The 24,440-nt window shown below is 46.0% G+C and overlaps 2 protein-coding genes across 5 annotated transcripts; both read left to right on the top strand.

Annotated features, from left to right (window-relative positions):
• Positions 1 to 262: 262 nt before the first annotated feature.
• Positions 263 to 20,313, top strand: PPM1G (protein phosphatase, Mg2+/Mn2+ dependent 1G). 2 transcript variants are annotated; one of them, XM_007108373.4, is made up of 10 exons: positions 263 to 571; positions 14,986 to 15,055; positions 15,528 to 15,613; positions 15,956 to 16,088; positions 16,769 to 17,184; positions 17,776 to 17,907; positions 18,236 to 18,470; positions 18,853 to 18,982; positions 19,280 to 19,382; positions 19,699 to 20,313. In XM_007108373.4, exons 1-10 carry the CDS (start codon positions 452 to 454, stop codon positions 19,903 to 19,905), a joined length of 1,632 nt encoding a protein of 543 aa, XP_007108435.2. In that variant the 5' UTR covers positions 263 to 451; the 3' UTR covers positions 19,906 to 20,313. The 2 variants fall into 2 exon arrangements, with proteins under 2 accessions (XP_007108435.2, XP_028352709.1); XM_028496908.2 differs by lacking the exon at positions 263 to 571 and adding an exon at positions 2,931 to 3,024.
• A 381-nt stretch (positions 20,314 to 20,694) lies between these two features.
• ZNF513 (zinc finger protein 513) lies at positions 20,695 to 24,427 on the top strand. 3 transcript variants are annotated; one of them, XM_028496699.2, is made up of 4 exons: positions 20,695 to 20,916; positions 21,463 to 21,618; positions 22,606 to 23,193; positions 23,284 to 24,413. In XM_028496699.2, exons 2-4 carry the CDS (start codon positions 21,594 to 21,596, stop codon positions 24,105 to 24,107), a joined length of 1,437 nt encoding a protein of 478 aa, XP_028352500.1. In that variant the 5' UTR covers positions 20,695 to 20,916; positions 21,463 to 21,593; the 3' UTR covers positions 24,108 to 24,413. The 3 variants fall into 3 exon arrangements, with proteins under 3 accessions (XP_028352500.1, XP_023974899.1, XP_028352499.1); XM_024119131.1 differs by lacking the exon at positions 20,695 to 20,916 and adding an exon at positions 20,973 to 21,204 and having other exon boundaries at positions 23,284 to 24,427; XM_028496698.2 differs by lacking the exon at positions 20,695 to 20,916 and adding an exon at positions 21,360 to 21,376.
• The last annotated feature ends 13 nt before the right edge of the window (positions 24,428 to 24,440 follow it).

Here is a 24,440-nt window from a genome sequence, read left to right as displayed (position 1 = left end):
TTCAGACAAAACGCGAGAGGCCGCGGTAGGGGAGCGAAGGCGGGGGACAGTGGGGTACAACTGGGGAGAGATACTGGCGAGGAACAACCTCCCAGACTGCCCCAAGGAGGCCGCGGCCGTTGGTGGGCGTGGCCGCGCCAATCTCGCGGGAGGGCGGTTGGGCGGGCCGTTGTCTCCGTGGGCGGGGCGAGTTGCTAAGGAAATGACTACCCGCAGCGCAGCGCCGCGCCGGCCGGGCGGGGTCTGAAGCGGCGCCGTTTCCGCTTCCGCTCCCTCTCTGCTCCGGTCCCGTTACCGCCTCCTGGGCCGCCTCGCGCCTTTCACCTGCACCTTGCGTCGGCCGCGCAGCCGGGCCCGCTCCTGCCACGCGCGCACCCGGGGTTCCGGCTCCGGCGCCGGCACGGGTCGCGCTCCGTTCGCCTGCCCCTGAGGCCGCCGGTCAGCCGCCGCCATGGGTGCCTACCTCTCCCAGCCCAACACGGTGAAGTGCTCCGGGGACGGCGTCGGCGCCTCGCGGCTGCCGCTGCCCTACGGCTTCTCCGCCATGCAAGGCTGGCGCGTCTCCATGGAGGTGAGGCGGGAGGGGCCCATAGGCTGACGGCTGTAGGGCGGGAACCCGACGGAGAAAGGGAGCCGGGGGGGGGATGGGGTCATCCCCGGGGAAGGGTCCGAATCGAGAGCCTGTGACCTCAGCGGCAAATTGGGGGGCGACAGCGAGAGCGGGGCCGGGGCCGAGAGGGAGCTGCCGGTGCTAGGAGACCGTGTGACGGTGGCCAGCTTGGCGGCGAGGGCTCGGCCATGTGGGGAGAGGCACCTTCCGCCCACTGACCGACCTCCCCGTGCCTTCGCGCCATCCTCTCGTGACAAACCAACCCTCCAGCCTCGTAAACGGTGTGAGGTTTAATGTGGGAGTAAAGATGAAGAGAGGGGCTATTTATCCATTGACTTTTGCTAGAGAGAGGCGGATAGATGTGAATGACTGTACTTAAAAAAAATGTGATGCGTGAGGCGTCTTTGGACGAGGAGTTTGACAGGAAAGGAAGCCAGGCATATAGTCCGCTTCAAAATCTTAACACCTAGATGCCTGGCCCTGGGCACCCCATGTTAATTTCAGAGGTTTGACTTGACCTCCAAGAATTGTCACTCGTTTGTATTTTTCAGGGCCTTTCTTGGCCTTTGGAAACCTTGAACTGTGTCAGTCACTATAATTTCTTTTTAAATTATGCCTGATTTTTTTTTTCTCACTCGGAATTTCTCTAAAACTTAGTAATTGTCATTTTGCCTGTGCTTGTTGTAGTTTATAGTTTCCTTGATTTTCAATCATTTCATCAACTTTTTTTTCTTAACCTGCAGAGAACTGATTTTTCTTTTATAGAAAAATTTACTATCGATAAAAGGGAAAAATGGAAAAATTCTGGATAAAAAGGAGTAGTGTTGGGCAAATGAGTGTGAAACTACAAAGGAGAACAGAGAAAACTATGGTAGGAGGGAAAGGAAGAAAGACATGTGTAAGACGTGTTTTTGTGAAGAGTTTTGTGAGGTCTAGGCAGATGAGCCAGGGAAATGCTCTAATTATGTCTGGGATTGAAGGTTTATCCACTGACTAGGTGGGCTTCAGGTAACAGCCAAAAGTCTCCCTTGGGAATTTCTTCAAATCCCTCACTCCTCCCTGTGGTTAGCTCTGGAATGACAGTATAAACTTAAATGGTTTGTTCTCAGACTCAAATTTTATACCCACGGCAGACTTTATCATATGCTTAAAATCTCAGGAATGGAGAGGATCCTATATAGTTTATCTCACCACATTTTACAGCTCAAAAACCTACGCCCAGAGAGATTAGGATACTTGTGCGTTGGTGGAAAGAATCTGTAGGATGAAAATTGTTCAAGACCTATACTACACACTGTTCTCATCTGTGTCAACCTGAAATAAAGCGTTTATATTTCTCTATGGTGCACAGTATTGAGTTTACCGGGTGCTTGGTAAATGTAATTGTCTGGCTGGTAGAAATATCTGTATGTAGCTTCATTGTCAATCTGGGGTTTGGGTTAGTTGGTAATTTGGAGGTGCCAGTTCTATGGCATTTTCTGTTAATATTGTAAGATTTGAGGTGACTATCTCATGTTACAATAAGGCTTTTCCTTTGGGTTTCTCATTCCATATTTTCCACTTTCCTCTCTGCTGTGGTTGTTCCACTTCTTTTTTACTCTTTCTAGTTTTCTTTATGAATTGAGTTGCTTGGATAATAAATTTTCCAAGTCTTTTGCCCAGTGATTCTGTTCTGTTTGCTTCTTCTCTGCAGGGCATTTCCCTTTATTTTTGGTTTCTCCTCTGGTAATTAGAACATAACTGTTTTCATCAGGGGCTGTTTGGTTTGTAGAGATCTTGCTAGACTATTCCTTAGATCCTAATCTTCCTCCTGAGCGATAACCACTTAGGGTTTTAAAATCTTATTATGCGGTTTCTGAATTTCCCTTTGTTTGGATAGTTAAATATACCCAATCAAATCTTCTTGAAGTCCTGTTTGGGATCCTGTTCTGCTGCATTGATACTTTGGCTTCTGGCTTTGTTTCCTTTCTCCCTGAAGTATAACATAGTTTCTTTGCTATGGCAAGAAAAGAACTGACTTCTAGCCTCTTGAGTGAATCTTACCTTTTCAGAAAGTGTACTCCTGTTCCTCTTAACCTTTAGGGCTGAATTTCACCAGTTTATTAATTCTATTCACCTTATTTGCCTGGTCCTAATGATTTAGTTGAGGTAAGTTTATCACACCCATACACATTATAAAGGTTACTGAAATCCTGACTGATGTATAGTCAGCCTTAGAGAGTACTGTTTTATCCCTTCTCCTGAGGCAAGAATGGCAACTATCAATAGCTGGCATTTTATACTTTCTGCCTCTCTCCAGCCCCTCTTGCTGTGGAACCAGGGTGTTTTGAGGAGGGGTAATCAAAATACCACAGTTGATGTTCCCTTCCCTTCTTCCTTCTCCATGGTTTGGAGGGACCCTCAAGCTGGTTGAGGTATGTATTTTGGGGGTTAACAGGTAGGTTGTGGAAGGGTGCCTGAGAAATATATATGGAAAGGCTCTGAGTTTCTGATGTCTAATGAGAAGTCCAATCTGAAAACAGTTTTAGTTGATGTAGTCTCAAAGAGACTAGAGTACTTTTAGTTTTGGGTTATGAGGTTCTCTGGAAGCGACAAAATTGCTTCCTGTGGGGAATTAGGAGATACATATATATATATATGTATATGTATGTATGTATATATATATATATATATACATATATATATATATCTTATATTTGTCCCGGGGCATGAACCCGTGTCCCCTGCATCAGCAGGCGGACTCCCAACCACTGCGCCACCAGGGAAGCCCTATTTGTCCCTTTTAAAGGCAGCATCAATACCTAAAGTATAAATTTGAGTAGGTTAGCTGTTTATTGCCATATAGAAGCTGGCTTATTAGTGGTCACAGAGGGTCATCTAGAATTGAATGTAGATAATGTTGAGCAGAAAATTCTTAAAGATACATGCATGACAGTTTAATCATTATATTAATAGGGGATATATAAAATGAGATTCCACAAGCATGCTGTGGGGTTCCACTTGAGAGAGGGCATCTGAGGCTGAAGAGCATTTATTGTTTGTACCTCAAATTAGTGTCTCATCTGTAGCTTAAAGCACTTTTTACTTACTGAACCAGATCAGAATTCCTTTGTCTAGGATACAGTTAAGCAACTTTTATAAAAGGGCATTCTTTTTGATCAGCATGCAGTTCCTATTCTTTACAATTCAAAATTAGCATGAAATGATATCAAATGTATGTCCATTAATATGGAGAAATTGTTTTCTACTATACTATTCCTTCATAAGTTTTTAAGCAACTGTAAGTTACAGTCAGAACTTATTTCTCAAGATTTCAAGATTATTTTACATTATTTCTGTTGCCCAATCCCCTTGCAGTTAATACTGCTTCTGAACCCCTGACCCTCTATTGGGTTACCATCTTGGAATTATACTTTGAGAGGTAAGGGCTTGAATTTGAGTGTAGAAATTTGACAGATCTGATCAGCAGTTCTTGCCGCTGTTAGCTGCCATTAAAATTGTGCTGTCTGGAAGCACAAATCTTTAGAACTGAAAGCATCACTGATGTTTAATGACACACTGTAAACTGAGTACCAACTCCAGTGGAGTTGTTTTCTGTTTCCCTCTAAGTCTAGTTCAGAGATGGAGTGTGTCAACTTTTAATCATGCATAGTACTTGAAAATGTATATACAGGTCCCTTTTTAAACAACTGTATCGAGATATAATTCAGGTACCATATCCATTTAAAGTGTACATTTCAATAGTTAATATACTCACAGAGTTGCGCAGCCATCACCACTATTAATTTTAGAACATTTTCATCACCTGAAAAAGAAATCTTGTAGCCATTATTAGTCACTCCCTATCCCCCCTCCTCTAACCCCTGGCAACCACTAATTTACATTATGTCTTATGGATTTGTTTATTCTGAACATTTCATATAAATATGTCACCTTTTATGTCTGGTTGCTTTTTACTAAACTATATATATATATTTTAAATTTTTTTATTTATTTTTGGCTGTGTTGGGTCTTTGTTGCTGCAGGCCGGCTTTCTCTAGTTGCGGTGAGCTGGGGCTACTCTTCATTGCAGTGCACGGGCTTCTCATTGCGATGGCTTCTCTTGTTGCGGAGCACAGACTCTAGGCACGCGGGCTTCAGTAGTTGTGGCGTGCAGGCTCAATAGTTGTGGCTCGCGGGCTCTAGAGCGCAGGCTCAGTAGTTGTGGCACGTGGGCTTAGTTGCTCCGTGGCATGTGGGATCTTCCCGGACCAGGGCTCGAACCCGTGTCCCCTGCATTGACAGGCGGATTCTTAACCACTGCGCGTCAGGAAAGCCCCTAAACAACATTTTTAAGGGTCATCCAGGTTGTATCATGAATCAATCAGTACTTCATTTCTTTTTATGGCTGAATAATCTTCCATTGTATGCACATTTTGTTTATTCATCCATCAGTTGATGGTGGTTTGGATTTCCACGTTTTGGCTATTATGAATAATGGTGCTATGAATATTCATGTTCAAATTTTTGTGTGGAAATAAGTTTTAATTCTCTTGAGTATATTCCTAGGAGTAGAATTGCTGGGTCATATAGTAACTCCACGTTTAACATTTTGAGGAACTGCCTAACTATTTTCCCAAGCGGTTGCGCCATTTTACATTTCTACCAGCAGTATATGAGGGTGTCAGTTTCTCTACCTCCTCCCTACACCTGTTATCTTTTTTTTTTTTCCTCCAATTATAGCCATTCTGATGGGTGTGGAATGGTGTTTCATTGTGGGTTTTATTGTATTTCCGTGATGGCTAATTATGTTTGAGCATTTTTCTTTGTGCTTATTGGTCATTTCTGTGTCCTTGGAGAAATGGCTGTTCAGATCCTTTGTCCTTTTTTTTTTTCGGAGGGGCCATGCTGAGCAGCATGTGGGATCTTAGTTCCCCAACCAGGGATCGAACCCCTGCTCTGCTGCAGTAGAAGTGCAGGGTCTTAACCACTGGACTGCCAGGGAAGCCCCTGTTGGTGTCCGTTGAAGCACAAAAGTTATTAATTTTGATGAAGTCCAATTTATCTGTTAAGAGTTTTATAGTTTTGGCTCTTACATTTAGGTCTGTGATCCATTTTGAGTTAATTTTTGTGTATAGCGTAGAGAAGGGGTCCAAGTTCAAACTTTTACATCTGGATATGTGTTTGTCCCAGCGTCGTTTGTTTTTGTTTTTTTTAGGTATTTATTTATTTATTTGGCTGCATCGGGTCTTAGTTGCGGCACGCAGGATCTTCGTTGCAGTGTGCGGGCTTCTCTTTAGTTGTGGCGCATGGGCTCTAGAGTGCGAGGGCGTTGCAGCTCAGGGTTTAGTTGCCCTGCGGCGTGTGGGATCTTAGTTCCCTGACCAGGGATCAAACCTGCATCCCCTTCATTGGAAGGCAGATTCGTAACCACTGGACCACCAGGGAAGTCCCCATCATTTGTTAAGAAGCGTATTCTTTTCCCTTTCTGAATTATCTTGGCATCATTGTTTAAGATCAGTTGACCATAAATATGAGGGTTTATTTCTGGACTCTTAATTCCATTCCATTGATCTATGTACCACACTGTCCTGGTTACTGTAGCTTTGTGGTTTTGAAGTTGGGAAGTACGAGTCTTCCAGCTTTGTTCTTTTTCTTGTTTCTTCTTTTCTGGGTCCCTTGTATTTCCATATGAACTTTAGGAACAGCTTGTCAGTTTCAGTACAAAAGGCATCTGGGATTTTGATAGGAATTGTTCTGAATTTGTAGATGTACTGATGAGTATTATTATCTTAATGATATAAAGTCTATAGTTTTCTTGTGATGTCTGTCTGGTTTTGGTATCAGGATAATACTGGCCTCATAGAATGAGTTGGGAAGTGTCACCCCGTCTTCTGTATTTTGGAAGAGTTTGTGAAGAATTGCTATTAATTAGTCTTTAAATATTTGGTAGAACTCACCAGTGATGCCATCTGAGACTGGGCTTTTCTTTGTAGGAAGTTTGTTTGTTTGGTAAAATACACATAACATAAAATTTACCATCTTAACCATTTAAAACATACAGTTCAGTAGCGTTAAGTAAATTCACATTGTTGTGCAACCAGTCTCCAGAATTCTTTTCATCTTGCAAAACTGAAACTCTATACCCATTAAACCACTCCCCATTCCCCCTTCCCCCAGCCCCTGACAACCACTGTTCTACTCTCTGTCTCTATTAATTTGACTACTCTGGGTACCTCATATAAAGACAGATTTGTCTTTATGACTGGCTTATTTCACATAGCATAATGTCCTCAACGTTCATCCATGTTATAGCATGTGTCAGAATTTCCTTTCTTTTTAAGGCTTAATGATGTTCCTTTGTATGTATGTATCACATTTTGTTTATCCATTCATCTGTTGATGAACACGTGAGTTTTTCTACTTTTTGGCTCTTGTGAACAAAGCTGCTATGAACATGGGTGTGTAAATATCTCTTTGAGACCCTAATGGGAAGCTTAAGATCAAGGTGTCTGGAGAGGGCCCACTTCTTGGTTCATAGTGGCTGTGTTTTAGCTGTGTCCTCACAAGGCAGAGGACCTCTCTGGGGTCTTTTATAATAAGGACACTAATTTCATTCATGAGGGCTCCTCCCTCATGACTTAATTACCTCCCAAAGGCCCTACCTCCAAATACCATCACTTTGGCCATGAAGTTTCAACATAGGAATGCTAGGGAGACACAAAACATTCAGTCTATAGCACAGTGGTAATACATGCATATAATTTTAAAAGTCAGACAGTAATACATGACTTTTTAAAACCAAAAATGTAGTTTCCTTTCCAGCCACCTTCAAAATTTTTATCTTGAATTGCAAAGATTTAGATACATTTAAGTATCATAAACCTAAATGATTGATCAAGTGACACAGGAGCCTTTGTGGATGTATTTGTAACCTTAGGAAATTGACATCAGGAAAAATAACCAGGTCTTTATTAATAGCAGATCCACTGGTGTCTAGAAGGTCAGAAGGCGCTGTGTGATATATAATTTAGTAAGGCAAGACCTAAGAGCCCTCATTCAGGTGACCTGTGTATTCTGCATCATTTCTTTCATACCATCTCAGTGGTTATTGTGTTATGATACAACTTTAGGTTTTGGGTAGTAAATGAAGGAGGAGGTATCCCTAAGATATTTGTTCTGAGGCAGCTGGGAACTCACCATCATAAACAAACATCTTGCTGTGTTACAGAACATACTGTTAGGCCCCAGCGCTGTAAAGAAATTTAAGACAGTCTGTTTTCATGCTGTTTTGGACCTAGGACTCCCTTTTCCCCTATGCAATGTTGGATAACAATACAAGATAGCATATGCTGAATGCCAAATTATTGGTAGAAGCAATAAATATTAAAAGAGTTTGGGTGGGGAGTGATCACAGAGTATTGGTGTGATGAAGAAAGATCTCTTGGAGATGGTGAGACTAACTGGACCTTTAGGAAAGAGTATAAATGGTAACAAATGGGGAGGAGGAAAGTGGGAGAAGAAAAAGTATTAGAAGAAAGGATAGGAGGAAAGACTGAAGCAGGCATGCTTACTACTTTGCTGGGGTAGGGTGTTCAGTATCAAGAGTGTCAAGAGTAGTTTCTTTGGGGGAATGGTATGAGTTAAAGAGATTAGGTTATGGAGATGAATAGGAATGATTACTGAGTGCCTTAAATTGCCAGTAACTTGTATGGAATTAATCGAATGCAGTAGAGTCCATTGAAGGGCCTAGCAATAAAATGTTATATTAGGGAGACTAATCTGGCAGCTGGATGTATGTAGGCTGGATTACAGGGGGCAGAGAATAGAGACAGGAGAGGAGTTAAAATACCATTAAGAATAAAGTAATCCAGGATCACAGTTATGAGGGAAAAGTCAGCAGGACTCAGTAATGGTTGGTGGAAGACAGCCAGCAAGTCAAGGAGGACTGATATTAGGTGTTGCTAGGAGAGTTAAGATTCCATTGACAGAAATAAGACATGAAGGGAAAGCTCTGATTTTTTTGGAGACTGCTAAGTTCCTGTTTACATACGTTAAGTTTGAGGTGGAGAAGGGATATCCTGTAGAAACAGGCAATGGGAGGTATAGAACTACAGTTCTTCACAGAACCCAAGAGAACTTTTGAGAGAGCTGACATGGTTTGTACTATTTAATTACATACTGCCGTTGGGGAGAATGAAGCCTGCAAAATGGCTATTTGGATTGCTGTTATAGTGATTGCCTGCTTCGTGAAGTTTGATCTTGAAGGAGAAGGGTTTGAGTTTAAGAGGAAATGTTAATCTAGAAAGAGAGGAGAGGGACTTCCCTGGTGGTGCAGTGGTTGAGAATCCGCCCGCCAATGCAGGGGACACGGGTTCAAACCCTGAGCCGGGAAGATCCCACATGCCGTGGAGCAGCTAAGCCCGTGTGCCACAACTACTGATCCTGCACTCTAGAGCTCGTGAGCCACAACTACTGAGCCCACGTGCCACAGCTACTGAAGCCTGCACACATAGAGCCAGTGCTCCGCAGCAAGAGAAGCCACCACAGTGAGAAGCCCACTCGACACATCTGGAGAAAGCCTGTGCACGGCAACGAAGACCGAACGTAGCCATAAATAAATAAATAAATAAATTTATTTTAGAAAGAGAGAAATATTGCTTCTGAGGCAGAAGTGAAGGAGATGTTAGATACAGCTATAGAGAAATTTTGAGTTAGAATAGGGAAGATGAGGTAGATCTTGAAATAAGACCTTGATCTAAGTAAGAGGTTAGCTCACCTGCTGTGAGTGAAAGGAAAATAACATTGAGAGCTTGAATAATGTGGGAAAGGTTTGTGACTGACTGTGGTTAATATATTTAAGAGTCAATGGAGAATAGAGAAAAAAATGCTAAATGGAAGTAGTCACCACAATCAACATGATTTCATGACATTTTATGACTAGCGATACTTAGTGGCTCTGATTCAAGTGTGAAGAAAGCATTTGGTCGGGTTATACAAGGTTGGATGAGTTTTTCTAGATTGCTAAGAGACAGAGTTGAAATATGCAATACTTAGCTCTGACTCAGAAAAGGACAGAGAGACAGCCAAAGGTAAAGGTATGGAAGCTGTGATTGAAGATACAAGGGGAAAATTGAAGTGCTTAGAGAAGGTAGAGCAGTTCCAAGTGATATAGATCCAAAACCTCACCAAGAAGTGGAGGAGAAGGTAATGTGGAGTGGTTCTAGGAACTGAGACCTCAAGGCATACGATGAGTCTTTATTGTGGGCATTCCTCTTTGAGAAAAAGAGTAGAGAAGACAAATGTGAACCAGGTACTAAATTTCAGAGCAGAATATATATACTTATATATTACGTTCCAGTTTACAAAGAATATTTACATGTTTTATGTCATCATCATGATAGTCCTGTGATGATATGAATAATGTAGATATTCTTATTCCATACTATAGAGGGTAAAATTGAGGCACACCAATAGAGAGCTGACCAGAGATCACACAGTATATGGTAGCTTGGCAGCTTAAGGACAATCACAGGTTTCTTTTGTTGTGGTCATTATTCAGAATGGAATGATATGGCTAATTGTATAAAAATAAAAATCTTGGGCTTCCCTGGTGGCGCAGTGGTTGAGCGTCCGCCTGCCGATGCAGGGGACGCGGGTTCGTGCCGCGGTCCGGGAAGATCCCACATGCCGTGGAGCGGCTGGGCCCGTGAGCCATGGCCGCTGGGCCTGTGCGTCCGGAGCCTGTGCTCTGCAACGGGAGAGGCCACAACAGTGAGAGGCCCGCGTACCGCAAAAAATAAAAAAATAAAATAAAAATCTTGAAAAGTAGGATATAATTATTACTCAGATTTCACCCTCCACTAAGTTTGATGTGTGATCTTACAGACTTCTAACATATACATAGATACTTTATTTTTTGCTTTATTTATTTATTTTTTGTGGTACGCGGGTCTCTCACTGTTGTGGCCTCTCCTGCTGCGGAGCACAGGCTCCGGAAGCACAGACTCATTGGCCATGGCTCACGGGCCCAGCCGCTCCGCGGCATGTGGGATCCTCCCTGACCGGGGCACGAACCCGCGTCCCCTGCATCGGCAGGCGGATTCTCAACCACTGTGCCACCAGGGAAGCCTATTTTTTGCTTTGTTTTGTTTTGTTTTGTTTTGTTTTTTTGTGGCACGCGGGCCTCTCACCGCTGCGGCCCCTCCCGCCGTGGAGCACAGGCTCCGGACGCACAGGCTCAGCGGGCATGGCTCACGGGCCCAGCCGCTCCGTGGCACGTGGGATCCTCCCGGACCGGGGCACAAACCCGCGCCCCACGCACCGGCAGGCGGACTCCCAACCACTGCGCCACCAGGGAAGCCCTGTTTTTTGCTTTTTATCACAATATATTGTGAACTCATTTCTAAATGAATACATATTCATCATTTCTAACAGCTGCATATATTCCATTGGAGGGATGTACTGTTTGTAATCTAATCTCTTCATGGAAATTTAGATGGTTATAATTGTTTTTTATTATAAGTAATGCTGTAATGAACATTCTTCATATCTTTCTTTCCTGTGTCAGTAGTCCCATAAAATAAACTTTTAGAAGTCAAATTACTAGATCAAAAGACATGCACATTGTGGTACATATTACCAAATTGTCCTCCAGGAAAACTAGTAATTTATATTCCTGTTTGATCAGAGTACATGAGAATGTGTTTTTATCTTCACTCTTATTATTATTGGATACTGTTAATCTTTTTCATCATTCTAATTTGCACAAAAAGATAATTCCTTGTTTTTTTAATGTTTATTTCTTTGATTACTATTGAGGTTAAATATTTTTTCCTGTGTTCACTGTTGCTAGATCTGCTTCAAAGTCACATGATCTTGTAAGGAACAGATGAGAAGTCAAAAAGATTTTTTTAAATAGAGGTGTGGGTTCAAAAGAAATAGTACACCAACCTAAATGTCCATCAACAGATGAATGGATAGAGAAGATGTGACACATCTATACAATGGAATATTACTCAGCCATAAAAAGAAACGAAATTGAGTTATTTGTAGTGAGGTGGATGGACCTAGAGTCTGTCTTACAGAGTGAAGTAAGTCAGGAAGAGAAAAACAAATACGGTAAGATAAAGCATATATATATATGGAATCTAAAACAAAACAAAAAGAAAAAACGGTACTGATGAACCTAGTTACAGGGCAGGAATAAAGAGGTAGACATAGAGAATGGACTTGGGAACATGGGGTGGGAGGGGGAAGCTGGGGCGAAGTGAGAGTAGCATCGACATATACACACTACCGAATGTAAAATGGTTGGCTGGTGGGAAGCAGCAGCATAGCACAGGGGGATCGGCTGGGTGCTTTGCGATGACCTAGAGGGGTGGGATAGGGAGGATGGGAGGGAGGCTCAAGAGGGAGGGGATATGGGGACATGTGTATGCATATGGCTGATTCACTTTGTTGTGCAACAGAAACTAACACAGTATTGTGAAGCAATTATACTCCAATAAAGATTTATTTAAAAAAGATGATACAGCTGTGATTTAGAGTATGTTGCAGGACAGAGAAAGACCAGTTGACTCTTGTTCCACTGTGAAGCAGTGGACAGGAAGAGTGCTCCTCTCTCATCCACCAAAGAAGTGAAATTAGTTGGACCAGCCTCTTAAATTTTAGCATATATTGAGTCTTTTTAAAAAGACATTTCATTTACTTTTGAAAAAGCTAAACATTCCCATGGTTAAGTCTTGCTCCCATCAGTCTGTCTGCACCCTCATGCCCTCCCACAGTTTACTTTTATTAGTTTTCTGTGTGTCCTTGTAGTATTAAAGTATGAGAAGACAAATGTCTATTCCTATGCTCCCTCCTATACAGAAAGCAGCTTACTAAATATATCATTATGCACTTTGTTTTATTTAACAAAATATCTTGGAGATCTTCCATGGATTTTTTTTGTTTGTGTTTTGTTTTTTTTTAAGGAAAGCAATATTTGTGGATCTCCAGTATTCACTGAAATGATTTTAATGTAATGTTACTTATATGTATACAAACATAGAACTGGACATAAATTACATGCCAACAAACCAAACTACAAAATCAACAGAATTAAAATCAACATTAATGTGACACAACTGTTTTGCTGAAACTAATCAGACACTCACAGCATGACCAAGGTAGTGACAGCTGAGGTACAGTTTCTTATGGGTTTAGCATACCTGTGCTATACTGTGTCTCATGCCGATTCTCTCACTGCTTTTGTCATCCAACCCATCCCTTCTCACTTTTTCTTTATTTCATAGCACTACCATCTTTCTATGTGAATTATGCCATCATTCTATATGATTTACCTGTTTATTGTGTTTGTTGTCTATATCCCTCACTAGAATATAAGTGTTTTATGAAGTGTGGCTCTTTATTTTGTTCACTGATATATCCGGAGCACCCAGAACACATACTAGCACATAATAGGTACTCAGATATTTGATGAATGAATGAACAAATGAATTCTTAGGCACATTAAAGTCTGAGAACCACTGTAAAGGATGCTGTGGTAAAAGACAATCATAAAAGGCAAGAAAGTGCTAAGATGTTGGTGATAGGAGAGGAAGGCCCAGTAAGATAAACCCTGGTCTAGAGGGATGGGAGGTCAGTGTAGTTGGTGGTAGAGCGGTTGGAAGAGGGAGAGAGGAAGATGACCTTTGGTGTGTGGTGTTCTTCTAGATCCTGGGGATGAGGCTAAGAGGCAGTTGTATCAATGACCATAGATAGGCCATCAAAGGTCTTCTGTGTACGCCCATTAGCTTCTGGGGCACTTTCTCCTGGAGACAGTCAGAGGGAAATACAAGAAAGAGTAACTCCTTTTCAGTGCTCTCCTTTCCTACTTTAAAACCCTAAGTTTTTGGTTTTTTGTTTTTTTAATTTATTTTTGGCTGAGTTGGGTCTTCTTTGCTGCGCATGGGCTCTCTATAGTTGCGGTGCAGAGGCTTCTCGTTGCGGTGGCTTCTCTTGTTGCAGAGCATGGTCTCTAGGTGTGTGGGCTTCAGTAGTTGCGGCACACAGGCTCAGTAGTTGCGGTGCACGGGCTTAGTTGCTCCATGGCATGTGGGATCTTCCCGGCCCAGGGATCAAACCCGTGTCCCCTGCCTTGGCAGGCGGATTCTCAGCTACTGCGCCACTAGGGAAGTCCCCTAAGTTTTCTATTCTAGACTTATATAATGAAGGAATAGTCTTATTTTAGTGACAACAGAACTACTACACTCAGGTCTCCTGACTATCAATATAATTAGAAATTTTTAAATACTAATACCTGAAAGACAAAGGAGAACTATTAACTTTACTAATTAATCAAAGTAAGTAGCTAATTATATCCTTTTGGTCTGTAGAGAATACCTGAAAGGAAGGTTGGGTTGTTTTCCAAGATGGGGCAGGGTAAGCAGCGGTTCCCTTTTATCTATGTGTGACAGTCTTGCCTGAACTTTGGCTTAGCCAGTAATACTAGTTTGGGGTGGCAGTTTTATTAATAGAAGAATTTGATCAAGCCCAGCCTCCAAATAAAATGTTCGTGTAGCAGGACCATTGCAAATTTCTCTTCAGGTGTGCTGTGCCTTCAGAGTTAAATGGTAACTCAGTTCCAGCTGGGGATAGGAGATGGGATGGCTGATTTAATGGGGCATTGTAAATTCCAGTTAACAAGTACTACACACAGTGTAGTTTAATGACTATTTGTTGGAAAGATATTCTTTTGTAAATATATCCTCCGCCTAGCCTTGGGGGTAACTTCTTAAATGAGTTAAACTTTAAGAGAAAAGGGGAGTAATTTGTTTAGATGGTGGTTTTTGGGGGGTGGGGAGTATTAAGTGTATGTAGCTTTACCAATTTCTAGTGCTTTCACTCAGGCTGTCTTAGGATTCTCCTAGAAACTTTTTAGGTTGGTAATGCCTTCAGGTCGCTTTTTGCTATCTTCCCTAACATTTTCTTCGAGTTCACTGATTCATAGAATGGGTCTGGAAGTGACTTTAAAGATCCTTTATTCTGGTTCTTCCCATAGTTGCCACAAATCCAAAAGGGTCAGGTCTAGAGTTCCAACAGCCAAACATTCTGCCATCTGGACTGAGATCTCCTAGGCTGAGGCTGCTAGACTGCAGAGGTAGTGACCTGATTCATCTCTTTCCCTTCTTCCCTCCCTCCTTCCTTTTCCTTTTTCCCCTTCCCTTCCTTTCTCCCTCCTGTGTACTGTTCTTATTTATCATCCCATCTTCCTTTCTTATTTCTAGGCCATGTAGGTCAGCCAGGGAAGGGTTAGTGAGATTAAGGTGTGAAGGCAATCCTTAATGACCTGAGGTGCACAAGGAAGAATACCCTTTGACCTTAAGAAATGCTGATTATGTTCTTTTTCCTAGGATGCTCACAACTGTATTCCTGAGCTGGACAGTGAGACAGCTATGTTTTCTGTCTACGATGGACATGGAGGTAACTTTAGCAGATCATATGGTAACATTCTAGGACCCCACTTCCAGGTCCTTTGTTCTTTTACTTTCCAGGGTTCTGGTCCTCGGATATAATTTCCTGCCTAGTGCTGTTTTTCTCTATTCTGCCATTCTTCCTTCCCAGGAGGATAGTGTATTGGTTCTTAATCTCACCAGGCCTTGTTTTAATCCAAGAAGCCTCTTCCTTACATTAGCATTTATCTCTTTTTCACTGAAAACTAAGTATACAGGTGAGAAAAGACATGGGATATATTAATATAGCCCTGAGAGGGGTGACGGTGAAATCCATTTTCTTGGTCAGAACTTCCGAAAACATTGTCTTTTAAATAGGTTTCAGTTGTGCTAAGATATTCATCTCCTCAATCCTTGGGATTCACCCTAGACTGGTGTGCTGATATTATATCACTTTCTATGTGTGCGAAGCTATGCTCTGGGTGACTTTACCTTTGTTCTAGGGGAGGAAGTTGCCTTGTACTGTGCCAAATATCTTCCTGATATCATCAAAGATCAGAAGGCCTACAAAGAAGGCAAGCTACAGAAGGTCTGTCTTCCCACACTGTTCATTCTCCATTTCTGCAGACTTTCCCTTTTTTTCCAGTCCTTGGCTTTTCCTTTTTCATTGCCACCCCGCTTCTTCTTACTGTATTTCTTAAAGAATTCTGTACCTAAAATGAGCTTATTCCCACTTGATCCTTTTTAGAGCTATCTTATTGATTCCTAAGTCTCTAAACTGTTTTTTATTTGTCTGTGAGTGTCTCACAGCTTGGTGGATCACACTCTAATTTGCATCTCATCCTCGTGCCCAGGCTTATGTATAGGCAGTTCATTTTGTACCCGCGTACTTCTTCCTACACTTGCCTCATACTAGTTTGATTATATTCAGGCTTTGGAAGATGCCTTCCTGGCTATCGATGCCAAACTGACCACTGAGGAAGTCATTAAGGAGCTGGCACAGATTGCAGGGCGACCCACTGAGGATGAGGATGAAAAAGAAAAAGTAGCTGATGAAGATGATGGTGAGTGTGGCATCTTTTGTTTGAGAGGAAATCGGCATATTAAAGAACTGTTCTTTAATACATATTAGTTGTGTGTCAGTTCTGAAAGATGGCTTCCTAGGGACCTGGGAAATCCTCATGTCAAAGAATCTCCTGTACTACAGGTGGTTATGAAAAGGAGAGAGAGGATTAACCTTTGTTGAGTTCATAGTGTTGTAGTTGTAAGCATTTTTATATACATCATCTTTTGTCATTGCGATTGGGTCTTTCTGGTTCATTTAATGTTTATGTGATCTTTTTTTTAAGACTGGAGCTGCCTTTAGCCATAGCAGCCAGTCATTAAGCCTGAGCCCTAGGCCTGGACTAGTAGCATTGTGGACTTCCTGGGTCCTCAGCCAGATTAGAGTTTCCAACTTACCAGTAAAAAATGAGAGGTGATAGGGAACACATATAGTAACTAGTATTCCTTTGACTAAGAAGGGAGTGCAAGACAAAGACCAAAGGAAGTCTCTGGAGGCTGATGTTACTTGAGGAAAAGGGAGCAAAGGGCTGTTCTTCTGAGATTTGATAAGTGAGAGGAGCCTTAGGAGTGGGAGGTGGTGGGGTAGTTGGAACTCAGGTTGCAAGGGCTGTGGAGGTAGTAAGGGACTGATTCCATGAGGAGTCTGGCATGGGGTGCTGATTTAGCCTCTCCCCTGCAGTGGACAATGAGGAGGCTGCACTGCTGCATGAAGAGGCTACCATGACTATTGAAGAGCTGCTGACACGCTACGGGCAGAACTGTCACAAGGGTGCTCCCCACAGCAAATCTGGAGCTGGGACAGGCGAGGAACCAGGGTCCCAGGGCCTCAATGGGGAGGCAGGACCTGGGGACCCATCTAGGGAACCTTCTTCAGAGGAAAATGGCCCCACAGCCAAGGCTCACACGGGCCTTTCCTCCAACTCGGAATGTGGGACTGAGGCAGGCCAAGGTGGGGAGCCTGGCACTCCCACTGGTGAGGCTGGGCCTTCCTGCTCTTCAGCCTCCGACAAGCTGCCTCGAGTTGCTAAGTCCAAGTTCTTTGAGGACAGTGAGGATGAGTCAGATGAGGCGGAGGAGGAGGAGGAAGACAGCGAGGTAAGGGCCCAGTGGGGGCAGATAGACGTTGACATTGTAGAGAGGGCCTGGTTGGTCGCCGTGCATAGCTTTCTGCTCTTTTCTGTCTCCTATTTTGACATCATCCCCCAACTACAGTCTAAGCTTTTTTTTAATTCACTATCTCCACCAACACGGGTACCAACCATTAGCCCTCTTAACCTCTTCCTTTGTTGACATTATAACAAACAGATCTAGTTCTGGCCTTTCAGAGTCTGTCTCCTAGAGAGAGAACAAGAAGTTGGTGGTTGTTACTTTGGATATTTGGGTGTTTCTTTTTCTGGGCAACTTATTTTCTGGTCATGTTGCCTGGAAGGTGCTTTTGGCTAGCAGCTCTGGCCTTCCCCGAGGTTTCCTGCTAGTGAGCGCTGAACCTAGTTCAGGATATTAGTTATATCCATCCTAGTCCTCTCTCCCGTCCTCCACATTTTTCCATCATGATCATATATTTACATCTTTCAGTGTTTTAAGGATCTATGTTCAGTCAGGGCCTCTTGGTTCTGAGCATGAGTTGGGGGGAGGGGGCAAGGAGGTCATCTCAGTCTCAGTAGCCTGGGATTGTCCCTCTGGCAGGAATGCAGTGAGGAAGAAGATGGCTACAGCAGTGAAGAGGCAGAGAATGAGGAAGACGAGGATGACACTGAGGAGGCTGAAGAGGATGAGGAAGAAGAGATGATGGTGCCTGGGATGGAAGGCAAAGAGGAGGTGTGTGGGGAAAGGAGGGCAATGAGTCTGGAAAGCCACGAGGCCAAGTGTGAATTCTCTGATTTTGATTTTGGGAGAAGGGTCCCCTTCCGATCTTAGCACTGAAGTCATAGTCATGGAGGGATTTACTCTGCAAGGGGAATTAGGCCTTTCGGGTAGAATTATCTCAGAAAAGGGGGAGAGCATGCTATTTCTGGAAAGATTAAAAGCCATGCTCCTCCTGTCTGTTAAAGTGCTCTTGGTGGTCCTAGTGAGATGAGAAGACATAGGGGAATGATTAGAGCTGGTGTCCAGAAGCTCCGATGATGGTCCCTTTCTTCCTTTTAAGCCTGGCTCTGACAGTGGTACAACAGCGGTGGTGGCTCTGATACGAGGGAAGCAGTTGATTGTAGCCAATGCAGGAGACTCCCGCTGTGTGGTGTCTGAGGCTGGCAAAGCTTTAGACATGTCCTATGACCACAAACCGGAGGATGAAGTGGAGCTAGCACGCATCAAGAATGCTGGTGGCAAGGTCACCATGGATGGGCGAGTCAATGGTGGCCTCAACCTCTCCAGAGCCATTGGTAAGGGCCAAGAAACTATGGGAAAAACTTCTGGGGTCTTGTTCTCTGTTCCAGACTACCTATAGCAAACTTTAATCTTCATGGCCTTTTTATCTTTCCAAGTATTTTTGTATCTACTACCTATGTCCCTTAATCATCTCTATGAAATAGGTAAAATAGGTATTTCTAGATGATGAAAAAACAGGTTAGTGACTGACCTAAGGTTCAGCAACCCAAAGACAGGGCTGAAACCAGAAAAACTAGAACTCATTTCTCCATTCCACTAGATTATGGAACTTTGTAAAGAAGGGAAATAAATGGCAGGGTTGGACAGGCCTCAAACACAAATCTGTGCGAAGTGCTCAAACTACTTACTCATCAACCATCCATTCCTTTATTTCAGGAGACCACTTCTACAAGAGAAACAAGAACTTGCCACCTGAGGAACAGATGATTTCGGCCCTTCCTGACATCAAGGTGCTGACTCTCACTGACGATCACGAATTCATGGTCATTGCCTGTGATGGCATCTGGTAAGCACTGGCGGAACACCCTAAAATTCCCTTTTTTCCCTTGCAGCATTACTTCTCTTCTAGGGCTCTGAGCTTCTTTATCTTCCTTCTAATGGCTGTAGTCAGCCCCTTTTCTCAGGCTGCTCTAGAATTAGAGCCTAGATAGGCAGCAGCTTGGTGTCAAGACCCCCAAGCCTAAGGCAAAGCTGAGAAAAATCTCTGTGGGTGTTTACGTTGGCCTGAGCCATCTGTGACCTCTATCCTTTACTCTGACTTGCTGGAACTAAAGAAGATTCTTACTGTTGTTTTTGACCCTAGGAATGTAATGAGCAGCCAGGAAGTTATAGACTTTATTCAATCGAAGATCAGCCAGCGTGATGAAAATGGGGAGCTTCGGTTATTGTCATCCATCGTGGAAGAGGTAAGTCCCAGGGTAGAGGAGAGAGGGTGTCTGGTCTGTGTATCCAAGGTTTTCTCTTTTGGCCTGAGTTAAGACCAGAGCCTGGGAGTATCACTAATACTGACAGATCCTAAACTCTGACTAGAAAGTTTCACTTTCCCTCATTTCCCTGACTTATCCTTATGCCTCATGCACTAGCAAGTGGCTCGTTTTGTGACACCTGTTGTCCGTTCCCCTCCTTCTGCCACCCTGTCTCAGCAAGGCCAGCCCTTTGAGACTTTAGGTTCCCAGGAAGGTTTTCAAACCCTGAAGCTGAGCTACCCCATCCCTTTTGTAGCTGCTGGATCAGTGCCTGGCACCAGACACTTCTGGGGATGGTACAGGATGTGACAACATGACCTGCATCATCATTTGCTTCAAGCCCCGAAACACAGCAGCACTTCAGCCAGAGATTGGCAAGCGGAAACTGGAGGAGGTGCTCTCTACTGAGGAGGCTGAAGAAAATGGCAACAGTGACAAGAAGAAGAAGGCCAAGCGGGACTAGCGGTTGTCCAGACCCCTGCCCACCTAGACTGTTTTCTGAGCCCTCCAGACTGAGACTGAGTTTTGTCTTTTTCCTTTAGCCTTAGCAGTGGTTATGAGGTGTGCAGGGGGAGCTGGGTGGCTTTGCTCAGCCTATTCCAAAGAGGGCTCTTCCTCCACACAGCAGCCTGGGAGCCTCTGCTGTCCTCCCCAGCCGCCTCCTTGCTCCTTGGGGCTCATCACCGGTTCTGTGCCTGTGCTCTGTTGTGTTGGAGGGAAGGACTGGTGGTTCTGGTTTTTACTCTGTGAACTTTATTTAAGGACATTCTTTTTTATTGGCGGCTCCATGGCCCCCAGCCGCTTGTACCCGCTCTCTGTTGTACACTTTCAGTCAACACTTTTTCAGACTAAAGGCCAAAACCTAATCGTGCCCATGGTGTCCTTTTTTCTCTGCTGCCATCCTGTCCAGACCACCCACCCAGGATGCCCTGGCTCCATAGTTGGCCCCCACCAGTAGCATCAACCTAGCCCTTCCCTGTGCGTGGGTGGTGTGTGAGGTGGTGTGGGTGTGGGTGGTGTGTTGTGTGTGGTGTGGGTGTGTATGGTGTGTGTGTGGGGGGGTGGGGGGGTGGGTGTGGGTGTGTGCGCACGCGCACCTGCCCACCTACCTGCCTGCCTGTGATGTGTGAGACTCAGGGAGAGGGGGGCCGGGTATGGTAACTCCCTGAACCTCTGGCAGCCTGGCCTGGCGTCGCGGCTCATCCTCACCCCCTCCTAGGGTTACGAACGATTTCCTTGTTCCTCCAGGGAGGGGTCAGGACCGGCCAGGCGACCCTTAAGACTAAAGCCAGGGTCATGGTTTAACCTGCCCTCCTTGCCGGCCAGGTTTCATCTGATCCCTGATTGGCTCGCCTGCTTGCTTCCGTTACAATCACTTCCTGGTCACGCTGTGGACGCTTTCGGGGCTTCTGCTTTCCACGGACTACGCGTCCCGTGTGGCTCTGCGACAGCGGAAGCGGAAGCGAGTACGGAGGTACCAGCTGGTCTCCGTAGGGCGGGGGTAGGGGGCTCCATGAATGGACGCGGCGGCGGCGGCGGGAGCGGCCTGAGCTGGGCGCCGGGGCCAGGGCCGGGGGCTGCCCGGGGCCCGCGCCGCTGCATGGGGGCGGCCCGCGGGCCCTGAGAGGAAGGGCGGGCAGGCCGGATTGGGAGGGGCGGGGCCGGGCGGCCGCAGGCCGGAGGCGCGTCGGGCTGGAGCCGGTCACGATGCCCCGAAGGAAGCAAAGCCACCCGCAGCCCGTGAAATGCGAGGGGGTCAAAGGTCAGGGGTCAGGGGTCAGGGGCTGCGAGGTGGGGAGGAGCGGGGGTGGGGTCAGTGGTGTGGGTTCAGGTCTGGGTGGAGGGGGACTCTTGAGGGATGGGGTGGGCGATCTGGACTTCTAGCTTCCCATCGAGGTACTAACGGAACCCGAGAGGCTCTACGAGTGCGGGAAGTACGGTCTGCGAGGGCTGGCTCCCCGGGTGCGAATGATGGGCACGGTTCCTGAGGGAGGATCTACAAGCCTCTTCCCCTCTTCAGTGGATACCGAAGACTCCCTCGACGAAGGACCCGGGGCCCTGGTATTGGAGAGTGATTTGCTACTAGGCCAGGATCTGGAGTTTGAGGAAGAAGAGGAAGAGGAAGAAGGTGACGGCAACAGCGACCAGCTCATGGGCTTCGAGAGAGACTCTGAAGGTGGGTTTGGGGGACTTAAGGAAGTGACCGCTGGAACCCCGGCCTTTAGGAGGCAGGTTAGAGTATAGTGCCAGTGAGCAAAACACCGTTTCCTGCCACTGGGGCTGCTTTAGTTAAGATTTGAGCTAGATTTCTTCATTTGCCTGATGGTCCATCACTTTGCTGAGGTCAAGTTCTGGGGCCTGGTTCAAAGGTGGTATGAATAGGACAGTAGAGGAATCACACAGAACAGCTGGTTAAAAGTAAATGCCCTTTTAATAACTTTATCCGGCTCCCTAGCCTATTCCTTATATGAGTTTAAGAGTTTCAGGGAAGCAACCTCATTCAAGCTAGTACTTATATCTAATCTAACTCCCTTTCACCTGCAGCACAAACTCCTCTTGTGTGGAGGTATTAGTCTCTGCCCTCAAATATCCTTCCACATTCCTCTTTCCTGTGATCTTAGCATCACCCCATCCTAGTTTGCTGCACTACCTATCCACAAACGCCACTTCTGAAGGATGATTTTGAAAGTCATTGAGGGAATCCATGTAAAAGAGAATCCATCTTTTAGGCTTACAGGTGGTATTACATGCGTTACTTTGTTTCCTCTTCCCTTCAAATTTTGCCTCTTGAGATAGTATAGAGGTGATTATAAAATAAAAACTAAGAGTCCTTACTGATGGAGGCACTGGAAAAAGGTATCAGGCCTCTGCCTTGTGTATTTTTACTTTCTTATCCCAAGAATCAGTTAATTATTTAATTATTAATTCATTTCAGTATGTGGTCCACTGTGAGCCCTTGATCTTTTTCCATTCATTGGTCCTATGTACAACTCTGTCATCACTAGGTTAGTCCAGACTTGGAGGTAGATGATTTGTGTTGAATTTTTAGGATCATTGAAGAGAAGGGTGGAGCCCAGCAAGTGGGGAGACTGCAAGTGAGAAAGGGAGTTTGGAGTCTGTTCCTAGCCTGTGTTGATGTCTCTTCTCATGTCTGTCTCACCAGGAGACTCTCTGGGGGCCAGGCCTGGGCTTCCCTATGGGCTGAGCGACGACGAGTCTGGGGGCGGCCGGGCACTAAGTGCGGAGAGTGAAGTTGAGGAGCCAGCCAGGGGTCCAGGGGAGGCCAGGGGTGAGAGGCCAGGCCCAGCCTGCCAGCTGTGTGGGGGGCCCACAGGTGAGGGGCCGTGTTGTGGGGCAGGAGGGCCGGGTGGGGGGCCCCCGCTGCCCCCACGGCTACTATACTCATGCCGCCTCTGCGCCTTCGTGTCCCACTACTCGAGCCACCTGAAGCGGCACATGCAGACACACAGCGGGGAGAAGCCGTTCCGCTGTGGCCGCTGCCCCTACGCCTCAGCCCAGCTCGTCAACCTGACGCGACATACTCGCACCCACACTGGCGAGAAGCCCTACCGCTGTCCCCACTGCCCCTTTGCCTGCAGCAGCCTGGGCAACCTGAGGCGGCATCAGCGCACCCATGCGGGGCCCCCCACTCCTCCCTGCCCGACCTGTGGCTTCCGCTGCTGTGCTCCACGTCCTGCCCGGCCTCCCAGTCCCACAGAGCAGGAGGGGGCAGTGCCCCGGCAACCTGAAGGTAAAAAGCCAGGGACCAAAGAACCTGGGACGTGGGTGGGTGGCCTTAGGGGTACTTGGATTCATAGCCCAGGTCTCACTGTCTCCACAGATGCCCTGCTGCTTCCAGATTTGAGCCTCCATGTGCCACCAGGTGGTGCCAGTTTCCTGCCGGACTGTGGGCAGCTGAGGGGTGAAGGGGAAGGCCTATGTGGGACTGGATCAGAACCACTGCCAGAGCTGCTGTTCCCTTGGACCTGCCGGAACTGTGGACAAGAGCTGGAAGAGGGGGAGGGTAGTCGGCTGGGAGCGGCCACGTGTGGGCGCTGCATGCGAGGAGAGACTGGAAGCGGTGCCAGTGGTGGACCCCAGGGCCCCAGTGACAAAGGCTTTGCCTGTAGCCTCTGCCCCTTTGCCACTCACTATCCCAACCACTTGGCTCGGCACATGAAGACGCACAGTGGCGAGAAGCCCTTCCGCTGTGCCCGCTGTCCTTACGCCTCTGCTCATCTGGACAACCTGAAACGGCACCAGCGCGTCCACACAGGAGAGAAGCCCTACAAGTGCCCCCTCTGCCCCTATGCCTGTGGCAACCTGGCCAACCTCAAGCGTCACGGTCGAATCCACTCTGGGGACAAACCTTTTCGGTGTAGTCTTTGCAACTACAGCTGCAACCAGAGCATGAACCTCAAACGCCACATGCTGCGGCACACAGGCGAGAAGCCCTTCCGCTGTGCCACTTGCGCCTATACCACGGGCCACTGGGACAACTACAAACGCCACCAGAAGGTGCACGGCCATGGTGGGGCAGGAGGGCCTGGCCTCTCTGCCTCTGAGGGCTGGGCCCCACCTCACAGTCCCCCCTCTGTTTTGAGCTCTCGGGGCACAGCCCTGGGTGCCACTGGTAGCCGAGCTCTCCATACAGACTCACCCTGAACTAGGTCCTTCTCCCCTAGGGCTCTATGGATTAGCCCTGACCCTCCTGTATGTTTTATACAGATGGACCAGAAGCCACCTTTACCTTCCTCCCCCGCTGGCCAGGGGCTCCACACAGACTAACCTAGGCACTATACGGACCAGTCCAAACCCCATGGGCGGGGGGCCCATATGGACCAGGGGGGCCTTGCCTTGACTGATGCGACTTCATAAGCTCAGTGAGAAGGGCCCTGTATCCACCTCCACTGATCCCAGGGGCGGTGGATGAACTGGCTGGGGGACTGTCCAGCCTCGCACCTGTTTATTTTACTTATTTCAGTCTAAGAGTCCTTA

Source organism: Physeter macrocephalus, chromosome 12 (genome assembly GCF_002837175.3).
Source record: "Physeter macrocephalus isolate SW-GA chromosome 12, ASM283717v5, whole genome shotgun sequence".
In the NCBI taxonomy this organism is placed as follows: Eukaryota; Metazoa; Chordata; class Mammalia; order Artiodactyla; family Physeteridae; genus Physeter; species Physeter macrocephalus.
The sequence above is the reverse complement of the archived record's forward strand: the minus strand, read 5'-3'. Positions and strand labels throughout refer to the sequence as shown.